General features: G+C 42.8%; 1 protein-coding gene across 7 annotated transcripts in view; it reads right to left on the reverse strand.

Annotated features, from left to right (window-relative positions):
• IQSEC3 (IQ motif and Sec7 domain ArfGEF 3) overlaps positions 1 to 24157 on the reverse strand; it is a 255338-nt gene that overhangs the window by 146869 nt on the left and 84312 nt on the right. For all 7 annotated transcript variants that reach the window (XM_087722942.1, XM_087722941.1, XM_087722945.1 and 4 more), the window contains exon 2: positions 8340 to 8420. In XM_087722942.1, the coding sequence (XP_087579068.1) occupies positions 8340 to 8420 (81 nt within the window). The remainder of the gene's footprint in view (positions 1 to 8339; positions 8421 to 24157) is intronic.

The raw sequence follows: 24157 nt of genomic DNA on the forward strand, positions 1-24157 counted from the left end.
ACATTATTGGCTGTCAAGCAATCAGATAGCAAGCAGTCCAGGAACAAGCCAAGCTCAGGAAAAACGCTTGCAGGAATAGAGTCCATTTCTCAGAATTCAAGTTAATAGACTGGGTAAGGTCAAGATCAAGAAACAGGCGATGAAACCCACGGGAGGGAAAGGGGACCTGAAAAGGTAGAATCCAGAATTCGAAGTGCAGCACAACAGAGCTGAGATTTGGGCAGAAATGTTTCCAGCATTTTCTCCCTGGGATTCCAACTAATACATCAGCCACGCTGACCCTTCACCCAATACACAGCAGAAGCAGATTCTTTAGAGCCATGATGGCGAACCCATGGCACCCATACCACAGGTGGAACGCGGAGCCATTTCTGAGGACATGCAAGGCATCCAGTATGCATACATGCGCTGGCCGGCTGATTTTCGACCTTGATTATCATCCGTTCAACTGGAACGGACTTTTGGTTTGTGCATTGGGCTGCTGAAGTCTCCGGAAGGTGAAAAATGGACCTACCGGGCCTATTGAAAGTTGGAAAATGGGCCATTTCTGGCCTCTGGAGGGCCTCCAGGGGGGGCTCTTCCCAGGCTCCAAGAAAGCCCTGTGCTCATGCACAGGGCAGTAGGGTGTGTGTGTCACCCGTGCATGCACAGGGGGCACGGCACTAGGGGAATTAAATTATGGGGGTGGGCATGCGAGTTTATGTGATAGCATGCACACATGTGCTTTTGGCACCCGTGGTGAAAAAGGTTAGCCATCACTGCTTTAGAGTCTCCAGTTGGCAAGCCTTTTGAAACCTATGGAACTCAACATTCCATTGTAGGATTTTTAACACACTGGTACTTGGGAGCTTGGGAGTCTGTTGGTTGTCCACCATGGTTGGTGTCATCTAGAAGAGCCGAGGTGGCACAGTGGTTAGGGTGCAGTACTGCAGGCCACTTCAGCTGACTGTTATCTACAGTTCAGCAGTTCAAATCTCACCGGCTCAAGGTTGACTCAGCCTTCCATCCTTCCGAGGTGGGTGAAATGAGGACCCAGACTGTGGGGGCGATATGCTGACTCTGTAAACTGCTTAGAGAGGGCTGAAAGCCCTATGAAGCGGTATATAAGTCTAATTGCTATTGCTATCTATGTCAAGTCTATTGCAGGAGTGAAATGCTACTGGTTTGGGCCTGTTCACCCGAACCGGTAGTAAAAAAATGCTACTGGTTCACAGAACCAGTAGTAAAAAAATACTTTAAAAATTTTTTTAAAGAAAAATGTTCCGACGATCGCATGTCACACAGCTAATCTCTGGAACTTTTTTCTTTTAACTTTTAAGCATATTTTTTAGTACAGGTTCTCCAGAAACGCGGGGCTGGGGGGGTCCATTTTTGCTCCCAGCAGGCTTCACTGAAGTCTGCTAAGCCAAAAATGGGGGTGGGGTGCTGAGAAAGAAAGGAAGGAAGAAAGGAAAGAGAAAGAAAGAGAAAGAAAGAAAAAGAGGACGGGAGGGAGGGAGAAAGGAGAGGGAGGAAGGACTATAAGCCTGGCATTAGACACAACTTCAGAGGATAATCCAGGGCTGGAAGGGACCTGGAGCACATCTAGCCCAACTCTGCTCCAGCAGGACATTGTTAAAGTGGGTTTCTGTCTTTTAATCCCACAGTTACATGACTACATAACCACACCCACCAGTGGTGGGTTTCAAAAAACTTTAGAGCCTCTTCTGTAGGTGTGGCCTGCTTTGTGGGAGTGGCTTGCCGACCATGTGACCGGGTGAGAGTGGCTTGCCAGCCATATGACTGGGTGGGAGTGGCTTGCCAGCCATGTGACCAAGTGGGGAGTGGCTTGGCAGTCATGTGACTGGGTGGGCATGGACAACTTGTAAAATGTAGTGAAACTCACTTAACAATGCTCTTGCTTAGCAACCAAAATGTTGCCTCAGAAACTCTGGCATTTGAAGCACACAAGTCTTAAAGCTGTCAAGTTACAAGACCCTTGCACCCCTAACCCTTTAGAAAAAAACCCAGGGGTGTTCAAACTTGACAGCTTTAAGACTTGTGGACTTCAACTCCCAGAATTCCTCCTCCAGTCATGTTGGCTCAGGAACTCTGGCACTGAAGCATGCAAGTCTTAAAGCTGTCAAGTCACAAGACCCTTCTATCCCTAACCCTAAAAAAGCCAAGGGTGTTCAAACTTGGCAGCTTTAAGACTTGTGGACTTCAACTCTCAGAATTCCTCCTCTTGCTCTTCATCTTGATGATCTGTGGACAGGCATGGAGAGGGAGCTGGAACCAATTCTAAACGGCACTGTAGATTTGTGGAACCTCCTCTATAGAAGAGGTTAGAACTGGCAGGAACTCACCCCTGATGACCACCCAGTCACATGACCCCACCAAGCCATGTCCATCAAGCACGCCCACAGAACCAGTAGTAAAACATTTTAGATTTCACCATGGATCTATTGTCCCTAGTTGGCCCTTTGTCTCCATAGTCTACTGCTTACTATAATGGGTATGTGTGTATGTGAGGCTCTGATCAGCCTGGTACCTATACTGATGCCGTTTGAGCATCAGACTGAAATATTCCTTTTCTTCGAGACTTTTCTGTGGTTTTATAATCAGTTTGATATTTTAAGGGACCACTCTGTACTGGGTTAGTATATTTCACTCAAATGAAAATGTTTTCATTTTCTTTCCTATGCTATTCATTAATTATCAGTTACTCACTTTCTTCTCCCGTTGCTCTTTTTCTAAATGTTTTTGCTATAATCTTTTTAAAAAACTTTTGTAACATTGTGATTCAACCAGAGGACTTTAGTCAGTGGACAAATTGGACATATAATAATTAAGCAAATAAAACAATTGCCAAGAACCCAAGTTGGGTAGTTCTTGCATATGTATCTACTGTAACAACACACACACACCAGCTTTTTATGATAACCATTCAGTGCAAATTACTCCTAATATATGTCATCATTAGTTTCGCTAATTTTCCTCCACAATATGGCAATCGCAACTCGGCTTTTACAGTGTTCTTTTTCTTGTACCAATTACAAGATTACTTGTACTTGCTTCCTTTGAGTTCCCATACACCCTCTTATCATCCTGCCACCTAGGACAAGATGGATGGACAGATGGATGGATGAATGGATGGATGGATGGATGGATGGACAGTATGTATGTATGTATGTATGTATGTATGTATGTATGTATGTATGTATGTATGTATATATATGTATGTACGTACGTACGTACATACGTACAGTATGGATGGATGGATGGATGGATGGATGGATGGATGGATGGATGGATGGATGGATGGATATTGACGCAGAACTGATCACTGGCTAGAATGCAGTATTGCAGGCTAATTGTGTCCACAGTCTGGAGTCGATCCTGATGGGATCAAAATTGACTCAGCCTTCCATCCTTCCGAGGTTGGTAAAATGAGAACTCAGATTGTTGGGGGCAATATGCCGATTTTGTAATCTGCTTAGAGTAGCTGTAAAGCCGTATGGAGGGACACAGTGGCTCAGTGGATAAGATGCTAAGCTTGTCGATTAGAAAGGTCAGCAGTTCGGCAGTTCGAATCCCTAGTGTGGCATAACAGAGTGAGCTCCCATTCCTTGTCCCAGCTCCTACCATCATAGCAGTTCGAAAGCACGTAAAAATGCAAGTAGAAAAAATAGAAACAACCTTTGGTGGGAAGGTAGCAGCGTTCCGTGCACCTTTGACATTTAGTCATGCCGGCCACATGACCACAAAGACATCTTCAGAAAGCGCTGGCTCTTTGGCTTTGAAATGGAGATGAGCACTGCCCCTAGAGTCGGGAACAACTAGCACCTATGTGTGAGGGGAACCTTTACCATTACCTTTAAAGCAGTATGGAGTGGTATGTAAGTATTATTACTATTGCTGTTTTCAAACCTACACATGTACCAAAACAGTAAATACCCTAGTGAGAAATGTAAGCACATTGTAGATGTGCCATAACAAGAATTAATTAAAATACCTAGTATTTTTTTAAAAAAATCAAATTCTCAGATAGGCACATTTTTCATGTGCACGCTTAGAAATCTGAACTAAACTGCAGATCCAGGACAAAGCAAATACAAAATTTGACCATAAATATAGAAAACAAGAAAGAAAATTGTATAGGGTTTCCTGCCTAGGCAGGTGGTTGGACTAGAAGACCTCCAAGGTCCCTTTCAACTCTGCTACTGTATTCTTGTATTCTTGTAAAAGGACATACTGTCCTTTGAAAAGACCCTTTGAATAAAAAGTTTGTTGGAGGAGGAATTTAAAAAGTTTTTGGGAAAGAACCCATTCTATCTTCATTTGGGTTTTTCACTGCTATCACCTGTTCAAATTATCCTGGCTGTGATAGGAGTTATGGGAACAGTTTTTTGTTCTTCTATATTTTTTTCTCTTCTTAAATTGTCTCCTGCTTATAATATCATTTTCGTGATTTCATTCTGTATGTCTTCACTTTGGCATCACTGGATAAGTATGTTCCTTCTTTATTAATTGATCTCAGGAAAAATGCCATTTTTAGGGTAAATGGCTTGGGGGTGATTGAGAAAAACCATGTTCAGAAAGAGTAGAATGTTAATGTTGGTGAATATTATTATATCACTACTGTGCACATTCCAATGTATGGCTGTGAAAGTTGGACCATAAGAAAGGCTGAGCACCAAAGAATTGAGGCCTTTGAACTATGGTGCTGGAGAAGACTCCTGAGAGTCCCTTGGACTGCAAGGTGATCCAGCCGGTCAGTCTTAGAGGAGTTCAACCCTGACTGCTCTTTAGAAGGCCAGATCCTGAAGATGAAACTCAAGTACTTGGGCCACCTAATGAGAAAGAAGGACTCACTGGAAAAGAGCCTAATGCTGGGAACGATGGAGGGCAAAAGAAGAAGGGGACAACAGAGAATGAGGTCGTTGGATGGAGTCACCGAAGCAATAGGTGTGAGCTTAAACAGACGCCAGAGGAATGGTAAAGGACAGGAAGGCCTGGAGGAACAGCAGGAGCCCCTTTGTGGAGTACTGTGAAGCCATTACCATGGCAACTCCCCTGTGCTGTACAGTAGAAGCCATATTACAGCAGTACAGTAGAAGCCATTTAAGGCACAACAGCTGTATCATAACAGAACACAGACACCCAAGGAGTGTTAGGGATGTCTTACCCACCACAGTATTTATTTCCAGAGAGTAAATCATCTGTGCACCAAGTTTGTTTGAAATTGCTCAAGGCGTTCCAGAATTATGCTGGAACATACACACACACACACAGTCATTTTTAGATAGATAGATAGATGATAGATAGATAGATAGATAGATAGATAGATAGATAGATAGATAGATAGATAGATAGATAGATAGATAGATATATGATGGATGGATGGATGGATGGATGGATGGATGGATGGATAGATAGATAGATAGATAGATAGATAGATAGATAGATAGATAGATAGATAGATAATTTTATAATAATGGATAGGAGGATTGATGGCTCAGTGGTTCAGTATTTATTCTACACCAGAACCCGAAACCTGACGCTCTGGTAACTCCTCCTCAACCATTATACCAGATTTTTTTAATTTTGCAAGCTTTTTTTTTTTTAATAAAAAAAAGTACTTTGCCAAGGCAGCTATAATGGGCATCAGAGTGGAATTTCTGCTCCACTTTTTTCCTGAACTGACAACTGACGCAACGGGGGCCTACAATATTCTGACGTGCAGAATTAGGCATAGAATTTTTGCTTTGGGCAAAAGAGGTAATTATGGGTAAATCCCCTATCCATAAAGAAGCTTCTTGCATAACATTAAGCCAGAGTTAGGTTGACAAAGAAGGCCAGACACTGGAAAAGGTATTTGATCACCTTGCTATGACATGTAATAGCAATAGCACTTAAGACTTACTGTATATACCGCTTCACAGTGCTTTACAGGCCTCTCTAAGCAGTTTAAAGAGTCAGCCTATTGCCCCCAACAATCAGGTCCTCATTTTACTGACCTTGGAAGGATGGAAGGCTGAGTCAACCTCCAGCCGGTCAGAACTGAACTCCTAGCAATGAGCAGAATTAACCAGCAATATTGGATTCTAACCACATTTCCATGCTCTTTTGGGAGGGAGGTGCATTTTATACTCCGGAAAATACGGTAATAATGCTACCAGTTCATACTCTTCTTTTTTCTCTTATAATATTGGATTCTGTGCCACCTGCCTCTAGCTTCTTACTATTTCCAATCTCACACTTTCCCTTCCTGTTTTGACTTCGAGAAATTCTTCCCTTTCTGCCCAACCTTTTGGGTGGCATACTTTCATGAACTTGTCATAATTACCAGTCTATGTTATTAATTAACTCTAACCCTGAATTCCCTCTATTTTCCTGGCACTGGAAAATGCATTTCATTGACTTTGCCATGAAGACAAGTCAGAATGAAGACAAAAATAGAACTACCATATTTTTCGGACTATAAGACGCACTGGTATATAAGACGCACCAAGATTTCGAAGAGGTAAGTAAAAAAAAAACGTTTTTGTCTTCCCAGGAGCACCCTGCAGGCTTCAGCAGGGCTGGGAGAAGACAAAAACGCCCCTGTTTTTCACCAAAATGGGGGCATTTTCCCTTCCCCCAGCCCTGCTGATGCCTGCCCAAGTGCTTTGGGGGGAAGGAAAAAGACCTCCGTTTTGGTGAAAAACGGCCAATTTTTCACCCATTTTTCACAAAACTGGGGTGCGGGGCGGGGTTTGGGGAGGCCAAAAATGGCTGTATTTGGTGTATAAGATGCACCAACATTTCCATGCTCTTTTGGGAGGGAGGTGCATTTTATACTCCGGAAAATACGGTAATAATGCTACCAGTTCATACTCTTCTTTTTTCTCTTATAAATCATGATACTGAGAATGTACATGGCATCAGTGTTAAACAGATATTGACCAAACTCCACTTTCCTAAAAGGGAGCAATGTTTTGAGTAATTGATTAAAAAAAACCCATCATTTTTGCCTGTCCCTTCTATATTTTCATTCTTTCCTCTTTTAATACCCCAACATGGGACTCAGTAACCTTTTTGTGTGTCGCTGCATATGCTTGCACCATAGTGTGAGTGCAGGCACTAACATATCAATACAGGTAGTCCTTGACTTACAATTATTTGTTTAGGGAGTGTTAAAAACTACAACGGCACTGAAAAAGGTGACCAGTTATCACACTTACAACTGTCACAGCATCCCCACAATCACATAATCAAAATCCAGGTGCTTGGCTACTGGCATGTATTTATAATGGGTTGCAACATCCTGGAGTCCTTTGATTTACCATTTTGCAATCTTCCCAGCTGGCTTTCAACAAGTAAAGTCAGGGGGGGCCAGCTGGATTTGCTTAACGGTTGCATGATTCACTTAACAGCTGCCCGTGATTCACTTAACAGCCATAGCAATAAAGATCATACCACGTTTCTCCGAAAATAAGACAGGGTCTTATTTTCTTTTGACCCCTGAAATAAGCGCTTAGCGTTATTTTCAGGGAGGTCTTATTATTTTTGAGGTGCGGGAGGCCCCTTAACCTCAGTCCGTGGATCAGCTGAACCAGAGAGGGCCAGATGTTCTGTCTCATGGGGCCGGCTACTCTTTTTGCGGCCGCCATTAAGATAAGGGGCGTGGTAATTAGGGACCAGCTGCACATGCGTTTAAATATTTTCAGGGAGGGCTTATTTTGGGGGGAGAGCTTTTTTGAGGGGGAGGGCTTATTTTAGCCCATGCGCTCAAAAGCCCAATTGGGCTTATTATCCAGGGAGGTCTTATTTTGGGGGGAACAGGGTAAAATCGGACACCACTCAACAACTGCCTTGCTTAGCAACGGATATTCTGATCCCAATTGTGATTGCAAGTTGAGAACTACCTCTATATGTATATGAAAAGTGGCCAGGTAAGCAATCTCACCTGCAGGATGTCTTACCAAGTCAGGTGAGAATGCTAAAAACTCACAATCTTCTCATGCAGTAGCACCAATGTCTCCCCAGATTGGATGGTACCATAAGGATTGGTCGCTTGTTTTAAGATGTTTTTTTCTCTTCTTCTTTTTTTTAAAAAAAAATCATTTTGAAGTTCCAAGGACGCTCTCTGCAGATGGCACAACCATCCCGTGCTCCAAAAGAATAGACGGGAGAGAGAAAATTCCTTGAAACTAATGCTAGCAAGCTGTCAGATTTGACTACTTTGTAATAAAGGCAGTTATGGGGATTAAGGTCTGAGTGAAAAGACACACTTTGAATGTGCAAGAAGAAGGAGAGCAAGAAAAGCGGGAGGGAGAAGAACCCAAACAGGAGACACAAACTGAGGATTATCCCACCTTGAAGAAGACTCTGCAGAGGAAGGCTTTTGCTCTGCATCCGCAGCCGGGCAGCAGAATTGGTGTAAAACAGTCTCATTCCTGTAAAAAAAAAAAGACAAACAAGGGACAGATGAGAATTCAGCTCATTGAGTCTAGTTTATGTCCATTCCTGGCCACTGGTTCTCATTGATAGTGCCAGTCATTACAAAAGTAACGGAAAACTTTGGTTATTTGTTTATTTTTTTTAATGTATTCACTGTACAATTCCAAGGGATCCACCATCTAAAACTGAAGATTGGCATGAAAAGTGTGCAGAGGGTATTGAGCCCTTCTCCATGTTAACACCTCTCTAGCACAGGAGTGTCAATGTCGATTTCATTGAGGGCCGCATCAGGGTTGTGTTTGACCTTGGAGGGCTGGAAGGGGGGCATGGCCAGTGTTGGTGTCATGTCGGGGGCATTTGTGGTGGTCAAGTGCTAAGGCCGGTCTTTCCTGAAACCCTCACTCACTCTCATTATAGTAGCAATAGCACTTAAGACTTATATACCGCTTCATAGTGCTTTTACAGTCCTCTCTAAGCGGTTTACAGAGTCAGCATATTGTCCCCAAACAATCTGAGTCCTCATTTTTATCGACCTCAGAAGGATGGAAGGCTAAGTCAACCTTGAGCCGGTGAGATCTGAACTGATGAACTGCAGCTAGCAGTCAGCTGAAGTAGCCTCACTTTCAGTAACAACTGTGGGAAGAAAGTCATAAAATGGGTCAAAACTCACTTAATAATGACCTTGCTTAGTAACAGAAATGTGGGGCTCAATTGTAATTGTGGTCATAAGTCAAGAACTATCTGTAAGGTAAATGTTCCCCTTGCACATATGTGCTAGTCGTTCCTGACTCTAGAGGGCAGTGCTCATCTCCGTTTCAAAGCCGAAGAGACAGCACTGTCCAAAGACATCTCCATGGACATGTGGCCGGCATGATTAAACACCAAAGGCGCATGGAGCGCTGTTACCTTCCCACCAAAGATGGTCCCTATTTTTCTGCTTGCATTTTTACATGCTTTCAAACTGCTAGGTTGGCAGAAGCTGGGACAAGTAACAGGAGCTCACTCCATTAAGCAGGGCTAGGGATTCGAACCGCCAAACTGATGACCTTTCCGATTGACAAGCTCTGCGTCTTAGCCACTGAGACACTGTGTCCCTTAAACTCTCTGTACTGTCCACTAAATGAGCAGTTTTAATTCTTCCAGAGGCTAACAACCCTAACTTTTTACTCATGTCAATAAAACTTGCATCAGAACCGTCAACTTAAAAAAAGGGATAAAAGTGAAATATTATCTCTAGGCTTTCGCCACCTGTGCTTTTTTCAATGTCCTAACCAAGAACATTAATTTCAGGTATCTTCAAAACTCTGGTTTAACAGGAATAAGTTTTAATTGCTAAAAGGAGGAAACAAACGAGAACAACAAGCATTTAAAAGTTTCAGAGACTGTAGAAAACAGCATTTCCTAGCATAAGAAAGAGATAACTTCTTCCAAAGGATTTCAAAGGAGAGAACTTTCAAATCCAGATAATTTCGATGCTATAAAGTCTTCCTCTTTGTGTTCTTTCTCTTTGATTTCTCAAAGGGAGACAAAAAAAACCCTGATCCTAGTTAAATCTCACATCTGTATTCTAAACTATCCCCAAAAAGTATTAAGAAAGATGTTTGCTGACTTAGTGAATCATCGGAAATTTGTGGTGCTAAGCAAGATTGTGTCATTTTTATTATCAGATTGCATTTTATTTTTTTAACCTTTGTTTTATTGTATTGTTCATTTGTATTGAACGTCAGAGAGGCTAGGATAGAGGCAGTATGCACATTCTGTAAATAAATGAACCAAAAATCCTGTTCGCACTCAATAAAGCATCCAATAAAAAATCAAGCATACAATTTTGTCGAAGCAGTTGGATCTCCCAGTTGAAACTCATTGTTCTGACCTAGGCTTCCCCATAAAGCACAAAGCAGATTCCTGGTCCCGGCAAAACCTTTTTTTAAATATGAATTCCTCTCATTTACATTCAGCAAAAGCCTGGCGAACAGCCTTTCAAAGGTGAATTTATGACCATAGACCTTATCTAGCTTGGAAAGCTGCCATGTAAATATTTTCCAAACACAGGGCTGTGCAAGGAAAGACTTGGCACAGAGTTTCTGAGATTCACGGACAGATCTTCACACTCCTGAAATGAATGAACAAATGCAGATTTTTGCTGGAAACAGCAAAGGACCAGCCCGCAGTGCCTCTGCCAGGAAAATGGAGCTCGGAAGGGCCGTGCACAGCCCTCCCAAGCTCCATTTTTGCTGGCAGGTTTCAGGAGGCCATTGCAACCGAAAACGGAGCTCGGGAGCCCGTTTTCACTGGCAGAGCGCTCGAGTCACCACAGATGCCCCTGACACAAGTGATGTTGAGCTGGCCACGCCCACCCTCACCCCCTGAGGTCAAACACAACCCTGATGCAGCCCTCAATGAAATTGAGTTTGACACCCCTGTTCTAAACAGATGGATGCAAACACAAACTCAGATTGAAGCTGTGTTCATTATGGTGGCAGCACTCCTCCTCCTCCCCTCTTAATAATGACAAATAATGAATAGGGTTTTTTTTTTTACAACAAGCGTAAGTAACAAGCATATATTTGTTAGTCTTTAAGGTGCCACGAAAATACAGCCACTCTTGCTGCTAGAGATTAATACAGTTGTTGCCCTCTGAACATTTATTGTTGCAATTGTGCACATGACACCAGAATGAAGTACAGATTCGATCTAGAAAATGGTTTTCATGAGCAGCAAAAAAAAAAAAAAAAAAGTACCTCAGATTAATGACTGTAAACGTGTAACCTGAGGCAAAGTGTTACTCCACATAAAGGTGGCTTGTCAAGAGATATCTGCCTCACCATTTGTGCAACTGTGCCCTTTGCAGCAGGGGGTCTCCATCTTTGGCATTTTTATGACTTGTGGACTTCAACTCCCAGAATTCTTCAACCAGCCAGTTAAAGTCCACAAGTCGCAAAGTTGCCAAGGTTGGAGACCCCTGATTTACAGGCTTCTACTCATCCTGTCCTTAGATTGCCAATGTGTTCTGACCCAGTTCCTCCTCTATAGTTAGGGTTAGTTTATTAGGAGCAACAGCCGTCACCGCAAGTAGACAAGTCTCTCCAGCATGGAGATGAATAGTTTTTTGCCCCGCTTATAACTCTCCACCCCCTGCCTTTCATCCCCAGAGCTACGGTAGGACTTCACTAGCAGTGGTGGCTCTTCCGTCCCAAGAATCAGCCCATGGATTTCCACTGCTCTCCTTTCCTCTGCCTTCTGCGCATCTACACATCAGGCACTGGAGTCAACTGTTTCTCATCTTCCTCATCAGCCCCCTTCAGACGTGGGGGCTGTTGACTCTCTATCTGAGTGCTGACGGACAGCCCAGGTTCTGCCTCTGTCTCTCTCTCTCTGTGTCTGACAGATCCATTCCCTCTTCCCACTCAGAGCTCTCAGGTTGCCTTGATGCCGGCCCTGCCTTCCATGGCTCCTCATCTGATTTGGCTGCTGGAGGGGATGGCGGCCTACAGGCCACAACACAATGATTCAGACATGAAGATAAGAGCCTTCCTATAGGTTTGAAACTACTTGACATTCCCACCTTCCTTAAATTGTACCCAGCCAAGGGCTAACCTTTTTCCAGGCACCAGCAGCTTTTTCTGCTGCATTATTCTGTGCCCTGGATCCTGAAGCAGAGACAGATTTGGTTCAGTTGTTCTAATATGATATGGGAGCCAAGGTGGCGCAGTGGTTAAATGCAGCACTGCAGGCTACTGCTAGATCAGCAGGTCAGCGGTTCAAATCTCACCGGCTCAGGGTTGACTCAGCCTTCCATCCTTCCGAGGTGGGTAAAATGAGGACCCAGATTGTTGGGGGCAATATGCTGACTCTCTGTAAACCGCTTAGAGAGGCCTGAAAGGCCTATGAAGCGGTATATAAGTCTACTGCTATATTGCTATGTGTCATTCAGCATATCCGATATGTCTCTCCCAAGCCCCTGTCCCCCAGATATTTTGAGATCTCAATTCTCGCTGCTCCTATAATCCGTCTAAGATTTTGGAAACTGAATTCTATCACACCAGAAGAGTGAGGTTTGAGGAAGAGAGTTTTATTCATCATGTCCATTATACTGCTTTTCCAGAATGTCTTATTTTTTGCTGGTTACCCATCAGTGCAACACAATGTTTAAGCACCTTAAGTATATCACCATAATTCAGTGCCACACAATGTTTAAATACATTCAGGACATAACTCCTGTCTCATGTTTCAGAACCTTCCCAGTTCTTCACTGTCCCTCCATTCTGAAGGACAGCTCAGTTCTTATATGCGAGTCAAGATTTTAATATTTCAATATTGGCTTTAGAGAAGACCTGTCTGATAGAAGAAGAATCAAGAACTGGTCCAAGAAGTGCAGTTTACTAAAGTTAATGAAACACAAGATCTAAAACCCTGGGGTTGATCTTGGCCTATTTCCATAAACTGTAACTTGAATCAGATCAATTCAGAGAGTATATAACAAACTACAGTTCATTTAAATTAGGTTGTAGGTTGATTTCCCGAGAACTAGAGCAGAATCCTTGCCAGCCTTTATGTGTCTTATACAACTAATTGAAGTCTCAAATAAGCAGCCAAACATTTTTTCCAGCCATTCCTTATTGTTGTAGCATCAGTGAAGCAAACATGACTCTTAGGAAAGAGTTCTTCTTAATGGTACCTGAGCATTTCAGCAAAAAGTTTGCATTCTTGTGTCCCAAGCATTGTTTGTGTTTCTACAAGAACCACACCTTATTAAAATCCAGCAGGTAGGGTTAGTTTACGGCTCCTCAGATTGGAGGAACTCGGAAAATTGAATTCATAATATTTTATTTTATTTTCATTTTATTTCATTTGTCAAACATGACATGGACATGAGCACATGAAATGAATACAAATAGATGGGAACAGTAGGACAGGGACGGTAGGCACGTTGGTGCGCTTATGCATGCCCTCTTTACGGACCTCCTAGGAATGGGGTGAGGTCCATAGTAGACAGTTTATGGTTGACGCTGTGGGGGTTTGAGGAAGTAACAACAGAGTCAGGTAGAGCATTCCAGGCATTGACTAATCTGTTGCTGAAGTCGCATTTTCTGCAATCGAGTTTGGAGCGGTTTACCTTAAGTTTGTATCTATTGTTTGCCCATGTATTATTGCGGTTGAAGCTGAAGTAGTCATTGACAAGTAGGACATTGTAGCAGACAATTTTGTGTACTATGCTTAGGTCAGACCATAGGCGGTATAGTTCAAGGTTGTCTAAGCCCAAGATTTCAAGTCTGGTGGCATAAGGGATTCTATTGTGAGCAGAGGAGTGGAGTACTCCCTCTCGTGAAATACCTCTGGACCCACTCAATCATGTTAATGTCCGATATACAGTATGGATTCCAGGCAGACAAGTTGTATTCGAGGATTGGTTTGGCAAAGGTTTTGTATGCCATAGTTAGCAATACAGTGTTACCGGAGAAGAAGCTTTGCAGGGTTAGGTTAACAACTCTTAATGCCTTTTTGGCAATGCTGTTACAGTGAGCTCTGGGGCTTAGATCGTTAGAGATGAGTCCTCCTAGGTCCTTGACAGAATGAGGGTCATCTACGAGGTTGTATCCACCCAGCTTGTATTTGGCGTTCTGATTTTTGTTGCCAATGTGTAAGACAGAGCATTTGTTAGTTGAAATTGCCAGTTGTTCAACCATTCTGACACGTAATCAAGGTCGCTTTGTATTGATGGCGTTAAATAGTTTTACCTCATCAGCGAAGAGGATGCAGTTGCTTATAATATGATCGCAAAGGTCATTTATGTAAACCATGGTTTGGTTAGCCCTGTGTAAACATGTGCCCCCCCCCCAAAAAAAGTGTTTGGCCTCATAATTCTCTGCAAGCTGTGAAATCCAGGACTGCATTTCACAGATTAAGGAGTGCTACGACTTGGAGGGTATTTTCAGTCAAGCTACCATTTCCACTTCAGAACACAGAACTCTGCAAGGAAGAGTGGACCTAAATATTAATCCTTCCTATTTATCAGTGATATCAAAGTTTCCACCTGAAGGCAATTTTTTCAAGTTTTGCTTGGCCAACTCACCTTTCAATTGTAATTTTCCTCCAGCATCTATAAACTCCAAGCTGCCTTGTTATTTCAAGGGAGAATGGTTTTTGTTATTCTCTGCTACTCCAGGTTTTCCCTATATTATTTTCAATTTCTGAGCTCAGTCACTTGAATGGCAAGGTCTGTGGCTGCAGATAAGACAGGCTCATGAGCCTGCAAAAGGAAGCCGTGTGGCCTCTTTTGATCTCTTCCAATGCAGTCCTAGGCTGCATTAACAGAAGGATAAAATCAAGAGCATTAGAAGTCTTAATATCACTATACAAGGCCACACTTGGAATACTGCATCCAGTGTTGGCAGCCACAATGTAAAAAAAAAGATGCTGAGACTCTAGAAAGAGTATAGATGACGATTAGGGGACAAAGATGATTGGAGGACTGGAAGCTAAAACATATAAAGAACAGTTACTGGAATTGGGTATATCTAGTCTAGTGAAAAGAAAAAACTAGGAGTGATATAATAGCAGTGTTTCAATATTTGAGGGGCTACCACAAAGAAAAGGGGGTCAAGCTATTCTCCAAAGCACCTGAAGGCATGACAAGAAGCAATGGATGTTGCTTCCCAATCCTAGTTAAATCTCACATCTGTATTCTAAACTATCCCCAAAAAGTATTAAGAAAGATGTTTGCTGACTTAGTGAATCATCGGAAATTTGTGGTGCTAAGCAAGATTGTGTCATTTTTATTATCAGATTGCATTTTATTTTTTTAACCTTTGTTTTATTGTATTGTTCATTTGTATTGAACGTCAGAGAGGCTAGGATAGAGGCAGTATGCACATTCTGTAAATAAATGAACCAAAAATCCTGTTCGCACTCAATAAAGCATCCAATAAAAAATCAAGCATACAATTTTGTCGAAGCAGTTGGATCTCCCAGTTGAAACTCATTGTTCTGACCTAGGCTTCCCCATAAAGCACAAAGCAGATTCCTGGTCCCGGCAAAACCTTTTTTTAAATATGAATTCCTCTCATTTACATTCAGCAAAAGCCTGGCGAACAGCCTTTCAAAGGTGAATTTATGACCATAGACCTTATCTAGCTTGGAAAGCTGCCATGTAAATATTTTCCAAACACAGGGCTGTGCAAGGAAAGACTTGGCACAGAGTTTCTGAGATTCACGGACAGATCTTCACACTCCTGAAATGAATGAACAAATGCAGATTTTTGCTGGAAACAGCAAAGGACCAGCCCGCAGTGCCTCTGCCAGGAAAATGGAGCTCGGAAGGGCCGTGCACAGCCCTCCCAAGCTCCATTTTTGCTGGCAGGTTTCAGGAGGCCATTGCAACCGAAAACGGAGCTCGGGAGCCCGTTTTCACTGGCAGAGCGCTCGAGTCACCACAGATGCCCCTGACACAAGTGATGTTGAGCTGGCCACGCCCACCCTCACCCCCTGAGGTCAAACACAACCCTGATGCAGCCCTCAATGAAATTGAGTTTGACACCCCTGTTCTAAACAGATGGATGCAAACACAAACTCAGATTGAAGCTGTGTTCATTATGGTGGCAGCACTCCTCCTCCTCCCCTCTTAATAATGACAAATAATGAATAGGGTTTTTTTTTTTACAACAAGCGTAAGTAACAAGCATATATTTGTTAGTCTTTAAGGTGCCACGAAAATACAGCCACTCTTGCTGCTAGAGATTAATACAGTTGTTGCCCTCTGAACATTTATTGTTGCAATTGTGCACATGACACCAGAATGAAGTACAGATTCGATCTAGAAAATGGTTTTCATGAGCAGCAAAAAAAAAAAAAAAAAAGTACCTCAGATTAATGACTGTAAACGTGTAACCTGAGGCAAAGTGTTACTCCACATAAAGGTGGCTTGTCAAGAGATATCTGCCTCACCATTTGTGCAACTGTGCCCTTTGCAGCAGGGGGTCTCCATCTTTGGCATTTTTATGACTTGTGGACTTCAACTCCCAGAATTCTTCAACCAGCCAGTTAAAGTCCACAAGTCGCAAAGTTGCCAAGGTTGGAGACCCCTGATTTACAGGCTTCTACTCATCCTGTCCTTAGATTGCCAATGTGTTCTGACCCAGTTCCTCCTCTATAGTTAGGGTTAGTTTATTAGGAGCAACAGCCGTCACCGCAAGTAGACAAGTCTCTCCAGCATGGAGATGAATAGTTTTTTGCCCCGCTTATAACTCTCCACCCCCTGCCTTTCATCCCCAGAGCTACGGTAGGACTTCACTAGCAGTGGTGGCTCTTCCGTCCCAAGAATCAGCCCATGGATTTCCACTGCTCTCCTTTCCTCTGCCTTCTGCGCATCTACACATCAGGCACTGGAGTCAACTGTTTCTCATCTTCCTCATCAGCCCCCTTCAGACGTGGGGGCTGTTGACTCTCTATCTGAGTGCTGACGGACAGCCCAGGTTCTGCCTCTGTCTCTCTCTCTCTGTGTCTGACAGATCCATTCCCTCTTCCCACTCAGAGCTCTCAGGTTGCCTTGATGCCGGCCCTGCCTTCCATGGCTCCTCATCTGATTTGGCTGCTGGAGGGGATGGCGGCCTACAGGCCACAACACAATGATTCAGACATGAAGATAAGAGCCTTCCTATAGGTTTGAAACTACTTGACATTCCCACCTTCCTTAAATTGTACCCAGCCAAGGGCTAACCTTTTTCCAGGCACCAGCAGCTTTTTCTGCTGCATTATTCTGTGCCCTGGATCCTGAAGCAGAGACAGATTTGGTTCAGTTGTTCTAATATGATATGGGAGCCAAGGTGGCGCAGTGGTTAAATGCAGCACTGCAGGCTACTGCTAGATCAGCAGGTCAGCGGTTCAAATCTCACCGGCTCAGGGTTGACTCAGCCTTCCATCCTTCCGAGGTGGGTAAAATGAGGACCCAGATTGTTGGGGGCAATATGCTGACTCTCTGTAAACCGCTTAGAGAGGCCTGAAAGGCCTATGAAGCGGTATATAAGTCTACTGCTATATTGCTATGTGTCATTCAGCATATCCGATATGTCTCTCCCAAGCCCCTGTCCCCCAGATATTTTGAGATCTCAATTCTCGCTGCTCCTATAATCCGTCTAAGATTTTGGAAACTGAATTCTATCACACCAGAAGAGTGAGGTTTGAGGAAGAGAGTTTTATTCATCATGTCCATTATACTGCTTTTCCAGAATGTCTTATTTTTTGCTGGTTACCCATCAGTGCAACACAATGTTTAAGCACCTTAAGTATATCACCATAATTCAGTGCCACACAATGTTTAAATACATTCAGGACATAACTCCTGTCTCATGTTTCAGAACCTTCCCAGTTCTTCACTGTCCCTCCATTCTGAAGGACAGCTCAGTTCTTATATGCGAGTCAAGATTTTAATATTTCAATATTGGCTTTAGAGAAGACCTGTCTGATAGAAGAAGAATCAAGAACTGGTCCAAGAAGTGCAGTTTACTAAAGTTAATGAAACACAAGATCTAAAACCCTGGGGTTGATCTTGGCCTATTTCCATAAACTGTAACTTGAATCAGATCAATTCAGAGAGTATATAACAAACTACAGTTCATTTAAATTAGGTTGTAGGTTGATTTCCCGAGAACTAGAGCAGAATCCTTGCCAGCCTTTATGTGTCTTATACAACTAATTGAAGTCTCAAATAAGCAGCCAAACATTTTTTCCAGCCATTCCTTATTGTTGTAGCATCAGTGAAGCAAACATGACTCTTAGGAAAGAGTTCTTCTTAATGGTACCTGAGCATTTCAGCAAAAAGTTTGCATTCTTGTGTCCCAAGCATTGTTTGTGTTTCTACAAGAACCACACCTTATTAAAATCCAGCAGGTAGGGTTAGTTTACGGCTCCTCAGATTGGAGGAACTCGGAAAATTGAATTCATAATATTTTATTTTATTTTCATTTTATTTCATTTGTCAAACATGACATGGACATGAGCACATGAAATGAATACAAATAGATGGGAACAGTAGGACAGGGACGGTAGGCACGTTGGTGCGCTTATGCATGCCCTCTTTACGGACCTCCTAGGAATGGGGTGAGGTCCATAGTAGACAGTTTATGGTTGACGCTGTGGGGGTTTGAGGAAGTAACAACAGAGTCAGGTAGAGCATTCCAGGCATTGACTAATCTGTTGCTGAAGTCGCATTTTCTGCAATCGAGTTTGGAGCGGTTTACCTTAAGTTTGTATCTATTGTTTGCCCATGTATTATTGCGGTTGAAGCTGAAGTAGTCATTGACAAGTAGGACATTGTAGCAGACAATTTTGTGTACTATGCTTAGGTCAGACCATAGGCGGTATAGTTCAAGGTTGTCTAAGCCCAAGATTTCAAGTCTGGTGGCATAAGGGATTCTATTGTGAGCAGAGGAGTGGAGTACTCCCTCTCGTGAAATACCTCTGGACCCACTCAATCATGTTAATGTCCGATATACAGTATGGATTCCAGGCAGACAAGTTGTATTCGAGGATTGGTTTGGCAAAGGTTTTGTATGCCATAGTTAGCAATACAGTGTTACCGGAGAAGAAGCTTTGCAGGGTTAGGTTAACAACTCTTAATGCCTTTTTGGCAATGCTGTTACAGTGAGCTCTGGGGCTTAGATCGTTAGAGATGAGTCCTCCTAGGTCCTTGACAGAATGAGGGTCATCTACGAGGTTGTATCCACCCAGCTTGTATTTGGCGTTCTGATTTTTGTTGCCAATGTGTAAGACAGAGCATTTGTTAGTTGAAATTGCCAGTTGTTCAACCATTCTGACACGTAATCAAGGTCGCTTTGTATTGATGGCGTTAAATAGTTTTACCTCATCAGCGAAGAGGATGCAGTTGCTTATAATATGATCGCAAAGGTCATTTATGTAAACCATGGTTTGGTTAGCCCTGTGTAAACATGTGCCCCCCCCCCAAAAAAAGTGTTTGGCCTCATAATTCTCTGCAAGCTGTGAAATCCAGGACTGCATTTCACAGATTAAGGAGTGCTACGACTTGGAGGGTATTTTCAGTCAAGCTACCATTTCCACTTCAGAACACAGAACTCTGCAAGGAAGAGTGGACCTAAATATTAATCCTTCCTATTTATCAGTGATATCAAAGTTTCCACCTGAAGGCAATTTTTTCAAGTTTTGCTTGGCCAACTCACCTTTCAATTGTAATTTTCCTCCAGCATCTATAAACTCCAAGCTGCCTTGTTATTTCAAGGGAGAATGGTTTTTGTTATTCTCTGCTACTCCAGGTTTTCCCTATATTATTTTCAATTTCTGAGCTCAGTCACTTGAATGGCAAGGTCTGTGGCTGCAGATAAGACAGGCTCATGAGCCTGCAAAAGGAAGCCGTGTGGCCTCTTTTGATCTCTTCCAATGCAGTCCTAGGCTGCATTAACAGAAGGATAAAATCAAGAGCATTAGAAGTCTTAATATCACTATACAAGGCCACACTTGGAATACTGCATCCAGTGTTGGCAGCCACAATGTAAAAAAAAAGATGCTGAGACTCTAGAAAGAGTATAGATGACGATTAGGGGACAAAGATGATTGGAGGACTGGAAGCTAAAACATATAAAGAACAGTTACTGGAATTGGGTATATCTAGTCTAGTGAAAAGAAAAAACTAGGAGTGATATAATAGCAGTGTTTCAATATTTGAGGGGCTACCACAAAGAAAAGGGGGTCAAGCTATTCTCCAAAGCACCTGAAGGCATGACAAGAAGCAATGGATGGAAACTATTCAAGGAGAGAAACAACCTAGAACTAAGGAGACCAATTAATCCTGACAGTTAGAACAATTAATCAGTGGAACCACTTGCCTCCAGAAGTTGTAAATGCTCCAACACTGGATGTTTTTAAGAAGAGACCGGATAACCATTTGTCTGAACTGATAAAGGAATGGGGGAGCAGGGGGATGGACTAGAAGACCTCCAAGGTCCCTTCCAACTCTGTTATTCTGATTAACATGGCAGTATTTGGAGTATGCAATACTTCCCTGCAATTCCAGTAATTCCCTGGGGACAGAAGAATTATGGAATTGAGTCCTCGCTCCAGCTGAAACCTAGCCGGATGTCATTATGAGCACCACCAGAATTCTCTGGGGTTTCCTTAATCCTTTCTGATGTTGCACTTTTCCCCAGAACAGATGACACAAAGGCTGATGAATTGACGGAGAACTGAATATCTGGAAGGAGGAATGTAATATGCATGTGCGAATGTTCCCTTTCCCTTTTCTTTTGAATGTATTTCTTTTGGCTCTGCTACTGTAAATGCCAGTGTCGCTTCTGGATTCAGACAAATTGAGACAGATATTTGTAAGCATGTGAAATGTGGCTGGAAGAAACATATTTTCTGGAAGTGAAATTAGGAAGAGTTAATTCTACCTTCAGTGCTTCACTGAACATATAAGCAATAATACAAGTAGCAACATGGGTACTGAAATTTAGGAAACAGACAAAACCTGAACCCATGTATAGAACTGCATGTGCTGTGTTCAATAACAAAACAGAATAACAGAGTTGGAAGGGACATTAGAGGTCTTCTAGTCCAACCCCCTGCTCAAGCAAAAGACACTATATGATTTCAGGCAAGAGATTGTCCAATCTCTTCTTTAAAACTTCCAGTGTTGGAGCATTCACAACTTCTGGAGGCAAATCACTCCATTGATTAATTGTTCTAACTGTCAGGAAATTTCTCCTTAGTTCGAGGTTGATTCTCTCCTTGATTAGTTTCCATCTACTGTTTCTTCAGAGGATTTGGAGAATAGGTTACCCCCCTCTTCTTTGTGACAGCCCCTCAGATATTGAAACTCTGCTATCATATAACCCTTATTTTCACTAGACTAGACCAGGGGTCGGCAACCTTAAACACTCAAAGAGCCACAAACCGGAAGTCCCCCGTTCAATTCTGGAGCCGACTGGAAGTCTGGTTCCCCCACCATAGTCTCCTCCTGTGTGGCGTCCTTTTTCTTCTACCTGTCCTAAGCAAAAGCCCTATCAATTGTGAGCTGACTGGTGATAGGGAGCCGCAGCAGATAGATGAAAGAGCCACATGTGGCTCCAGAGCCGTGGGTTGCTAACCCCTGGACTAGACAAACCCCACTCCTGCAACCATTCTTGATATGTTTTAGCCTTCTTCTGCTCCCTAATAAAACCATCCATGTCTCCATCTCTTCGTTCTGGTGCATTTCTTTTCATATTGATATCAACCTTGCAAGATAGTCTCTGGAAAAGAAGCACACCCAGAAGTACTAGCTCTTAGGTGAAGAGAGATAGCTGTTGTGGCCCAGCAGGAGCCATTGGAGCTGCCGATGGACTCCGATAGTGAGGACCCCTATGAGTCTGCTATGGAAGATGTGGAGGACCCTGGGCAGGGTTCAGACTCAGAGCAGGGACCAGAGAGGTGGTTGGCCACCAGGAGGCACCTGAGACATGGAGCAGTGGGGGACATCAAAGGGAGTTTGTCCCTGACGCCAGTCAATGGAGGGCGGAGAAATGGAAGCAGCAGCTATGGAGACAGACTCCTAAGAGATAATCAAGCCCAGGTGATTGTGGCTTGGCCCCTCCCAAGAGAGTATATAAGAAGAGACTTTGGGAGGAGTCCTTTTGCAGGACACAACCATTCGTAGTAATCTGGAGAACTCCTTGTCAGGTCTGCCTTGTGTTCCCATGTCTGTTGGAGTTTGGGTTGCTGCCAACGTCTTGCCAGTGAGTCGTGTCTGGGCTTTCAGCCAACAGGATTATAATTGCTGTGAATAAAGAGTGGCAAACAGCTAAGCCTATGTCTGCGTTCATTACCGGATGGAGGGGGGGCAGAACAGATAGCTATACGGTTCCTTTAGAAACTGGAAATCCTACAGCTTCCCAAGTCTCTTTTTATTCTGCTTTCAATGAAAATCAGAAGAAACTTCTTAACTGACAACATGACTCTCCGGATAGTAGAATGGCTCACTCAGGAAAATATATTCATCACCAGACACTTTCCTTGGTATATTGCATATGAAGAGATCAAAGTTTGCAACCTGACACTTATTTTTAGCACAGGCTTTAATCACCATTAAGCCATCTGGCACCAGTACAACTAAATGCAAACGCCTTCTTTGTTAAGCAACCGCTATTTCCTATTCAATGGTATTAGCACTAAATCGGTTTCTTGGGAAGAGTCCCAGGAAAACAGCTGTGCTAAGATACTGTGTTTTAATGAATAATGAGGATGCCCAAATAAGCTTGGGATGGATCCCAGTGGACCCACCTGGTGGATGCAGGTTGGCTACTCAAAGTTGCTCCTCCATCTTGCTTTGTTGCTAGAGACTCCCATGATCTCAAAAAGTACAAAACCTATTTGGCCACCTGAGGCTGCTACACTGATGCTCATGCTTCTTGTGGTGATGAGACATTGGCTAATTTTAATGCTGTCCCCAAAATTTAAGGATTATATTTCTTTTGAAGACCGTTTAAATGCCAGAATTTCGAAACACAACTACTAGGCTACTAATTAAATCCGGTCTACCATTGGGAAAATATTTATGTTTCCAGACTTAGGTCAAAGTAGAAGTGCCTGATTTTAAAAATCTTGCATTGCTGGGAGACAAGTTTCCCTGATCCAAATGCGCTTACCAGGCACACCACAGCAGCTAGGTTTCTGGATTTATTGAACCATAAAGTAACTCGGTTTGCAATACATGCTAATTCTAAAAAAGAAAATCCTAACCAAGAGCAAAGCTACTTAACATTAGCTTGGATGTTCTTTTGTTCCTTTATTTGCATCCTAATCTTTAGAAGGGACATGGTGGCTCAGTGGCTAAGACGCTGAGCGTGTTGATCAGAAAGGTCGACAGTTCGGCGGTTCGAATCCCTAGTGTCGCGTAACGGAGTGAGCTCCCATTACTTGTCCCAGCTTCTGCCAACCTAGCAGTTCAAAAGCATGTAAAAATGCAAGCAGAAAAATCAGGACTACCTTTGGTGGGAAGGTAACAGCGTTCCGTGCACCTTCGGCATTTAGTCATGCCAGCCACATGACCACAGAGACATCTTCAGACAGCACTTTGAAATGGAGATGCCAAAAAAAAAAGGGTTAGGGTTAGGGTTAGGGTCACCCCCTAGAGTCGGGAATGACTAGCACATATGTGCAAGGGGAACATTTACCTTTTTAATATTTAGACCCAAATGTCTAGGTTCACACATCATTCCATTTTATCAACTTGCAATTGAGTTCACATAACATGTTAAACCAGTGTTTGTTAACCTTGCCAATTTTAAGACGGGTGAACTGCAACTCCCAGAATTCCCCAGCCAGCTGGCTGGGGAATTCTGGGAGTTGCAGTCCACCCGTCTTAAAGTTGTCAAAGTTAACAAACACTGTACTAAACCAAAGCCAAACTGTATCACAATTTAGTATGATATGTAAGGTCTCCTTTACTAAGCGGCTTTAGGCAACCCACTAAATTTCCCTTGTTGCATAAAGATAATGATGAGAATTTGATAATAATCTGTTACATCTACAATGTACCGATGATAAGCATTTAAATTACATATTGTCATTAGAATGACTGAAATAGCATTACATGAAATGCTTTTGATCATTAAGGAATACTAAGGATGTTAGTACTTTAAATGAAATCTGGGAAGCAAGGTTGTCAATTATGTACTCAAAGATTGCACATTTGATTTGCACATTTAACAATAATTTCTACTACAAC

Source organism: Thamnophis sirtalis, unplaced genomic scaffold (assembly GCF_051295495.1).
Source record: "Thamnophis sirtalis isolate CommonGarterSnake01/CBP01778 unplaced genomic scaffold, rThaSir2_p1.2 scaffold_9, whole genome shotgun sequence".
In the NCBI taxonomy this organism is placed as follows: Eukaryota; Metazoa; Chordata; class Lepidosauria; order Squamata; family Natricidae; genus Thamnophis; species Thamnophis sirtalis.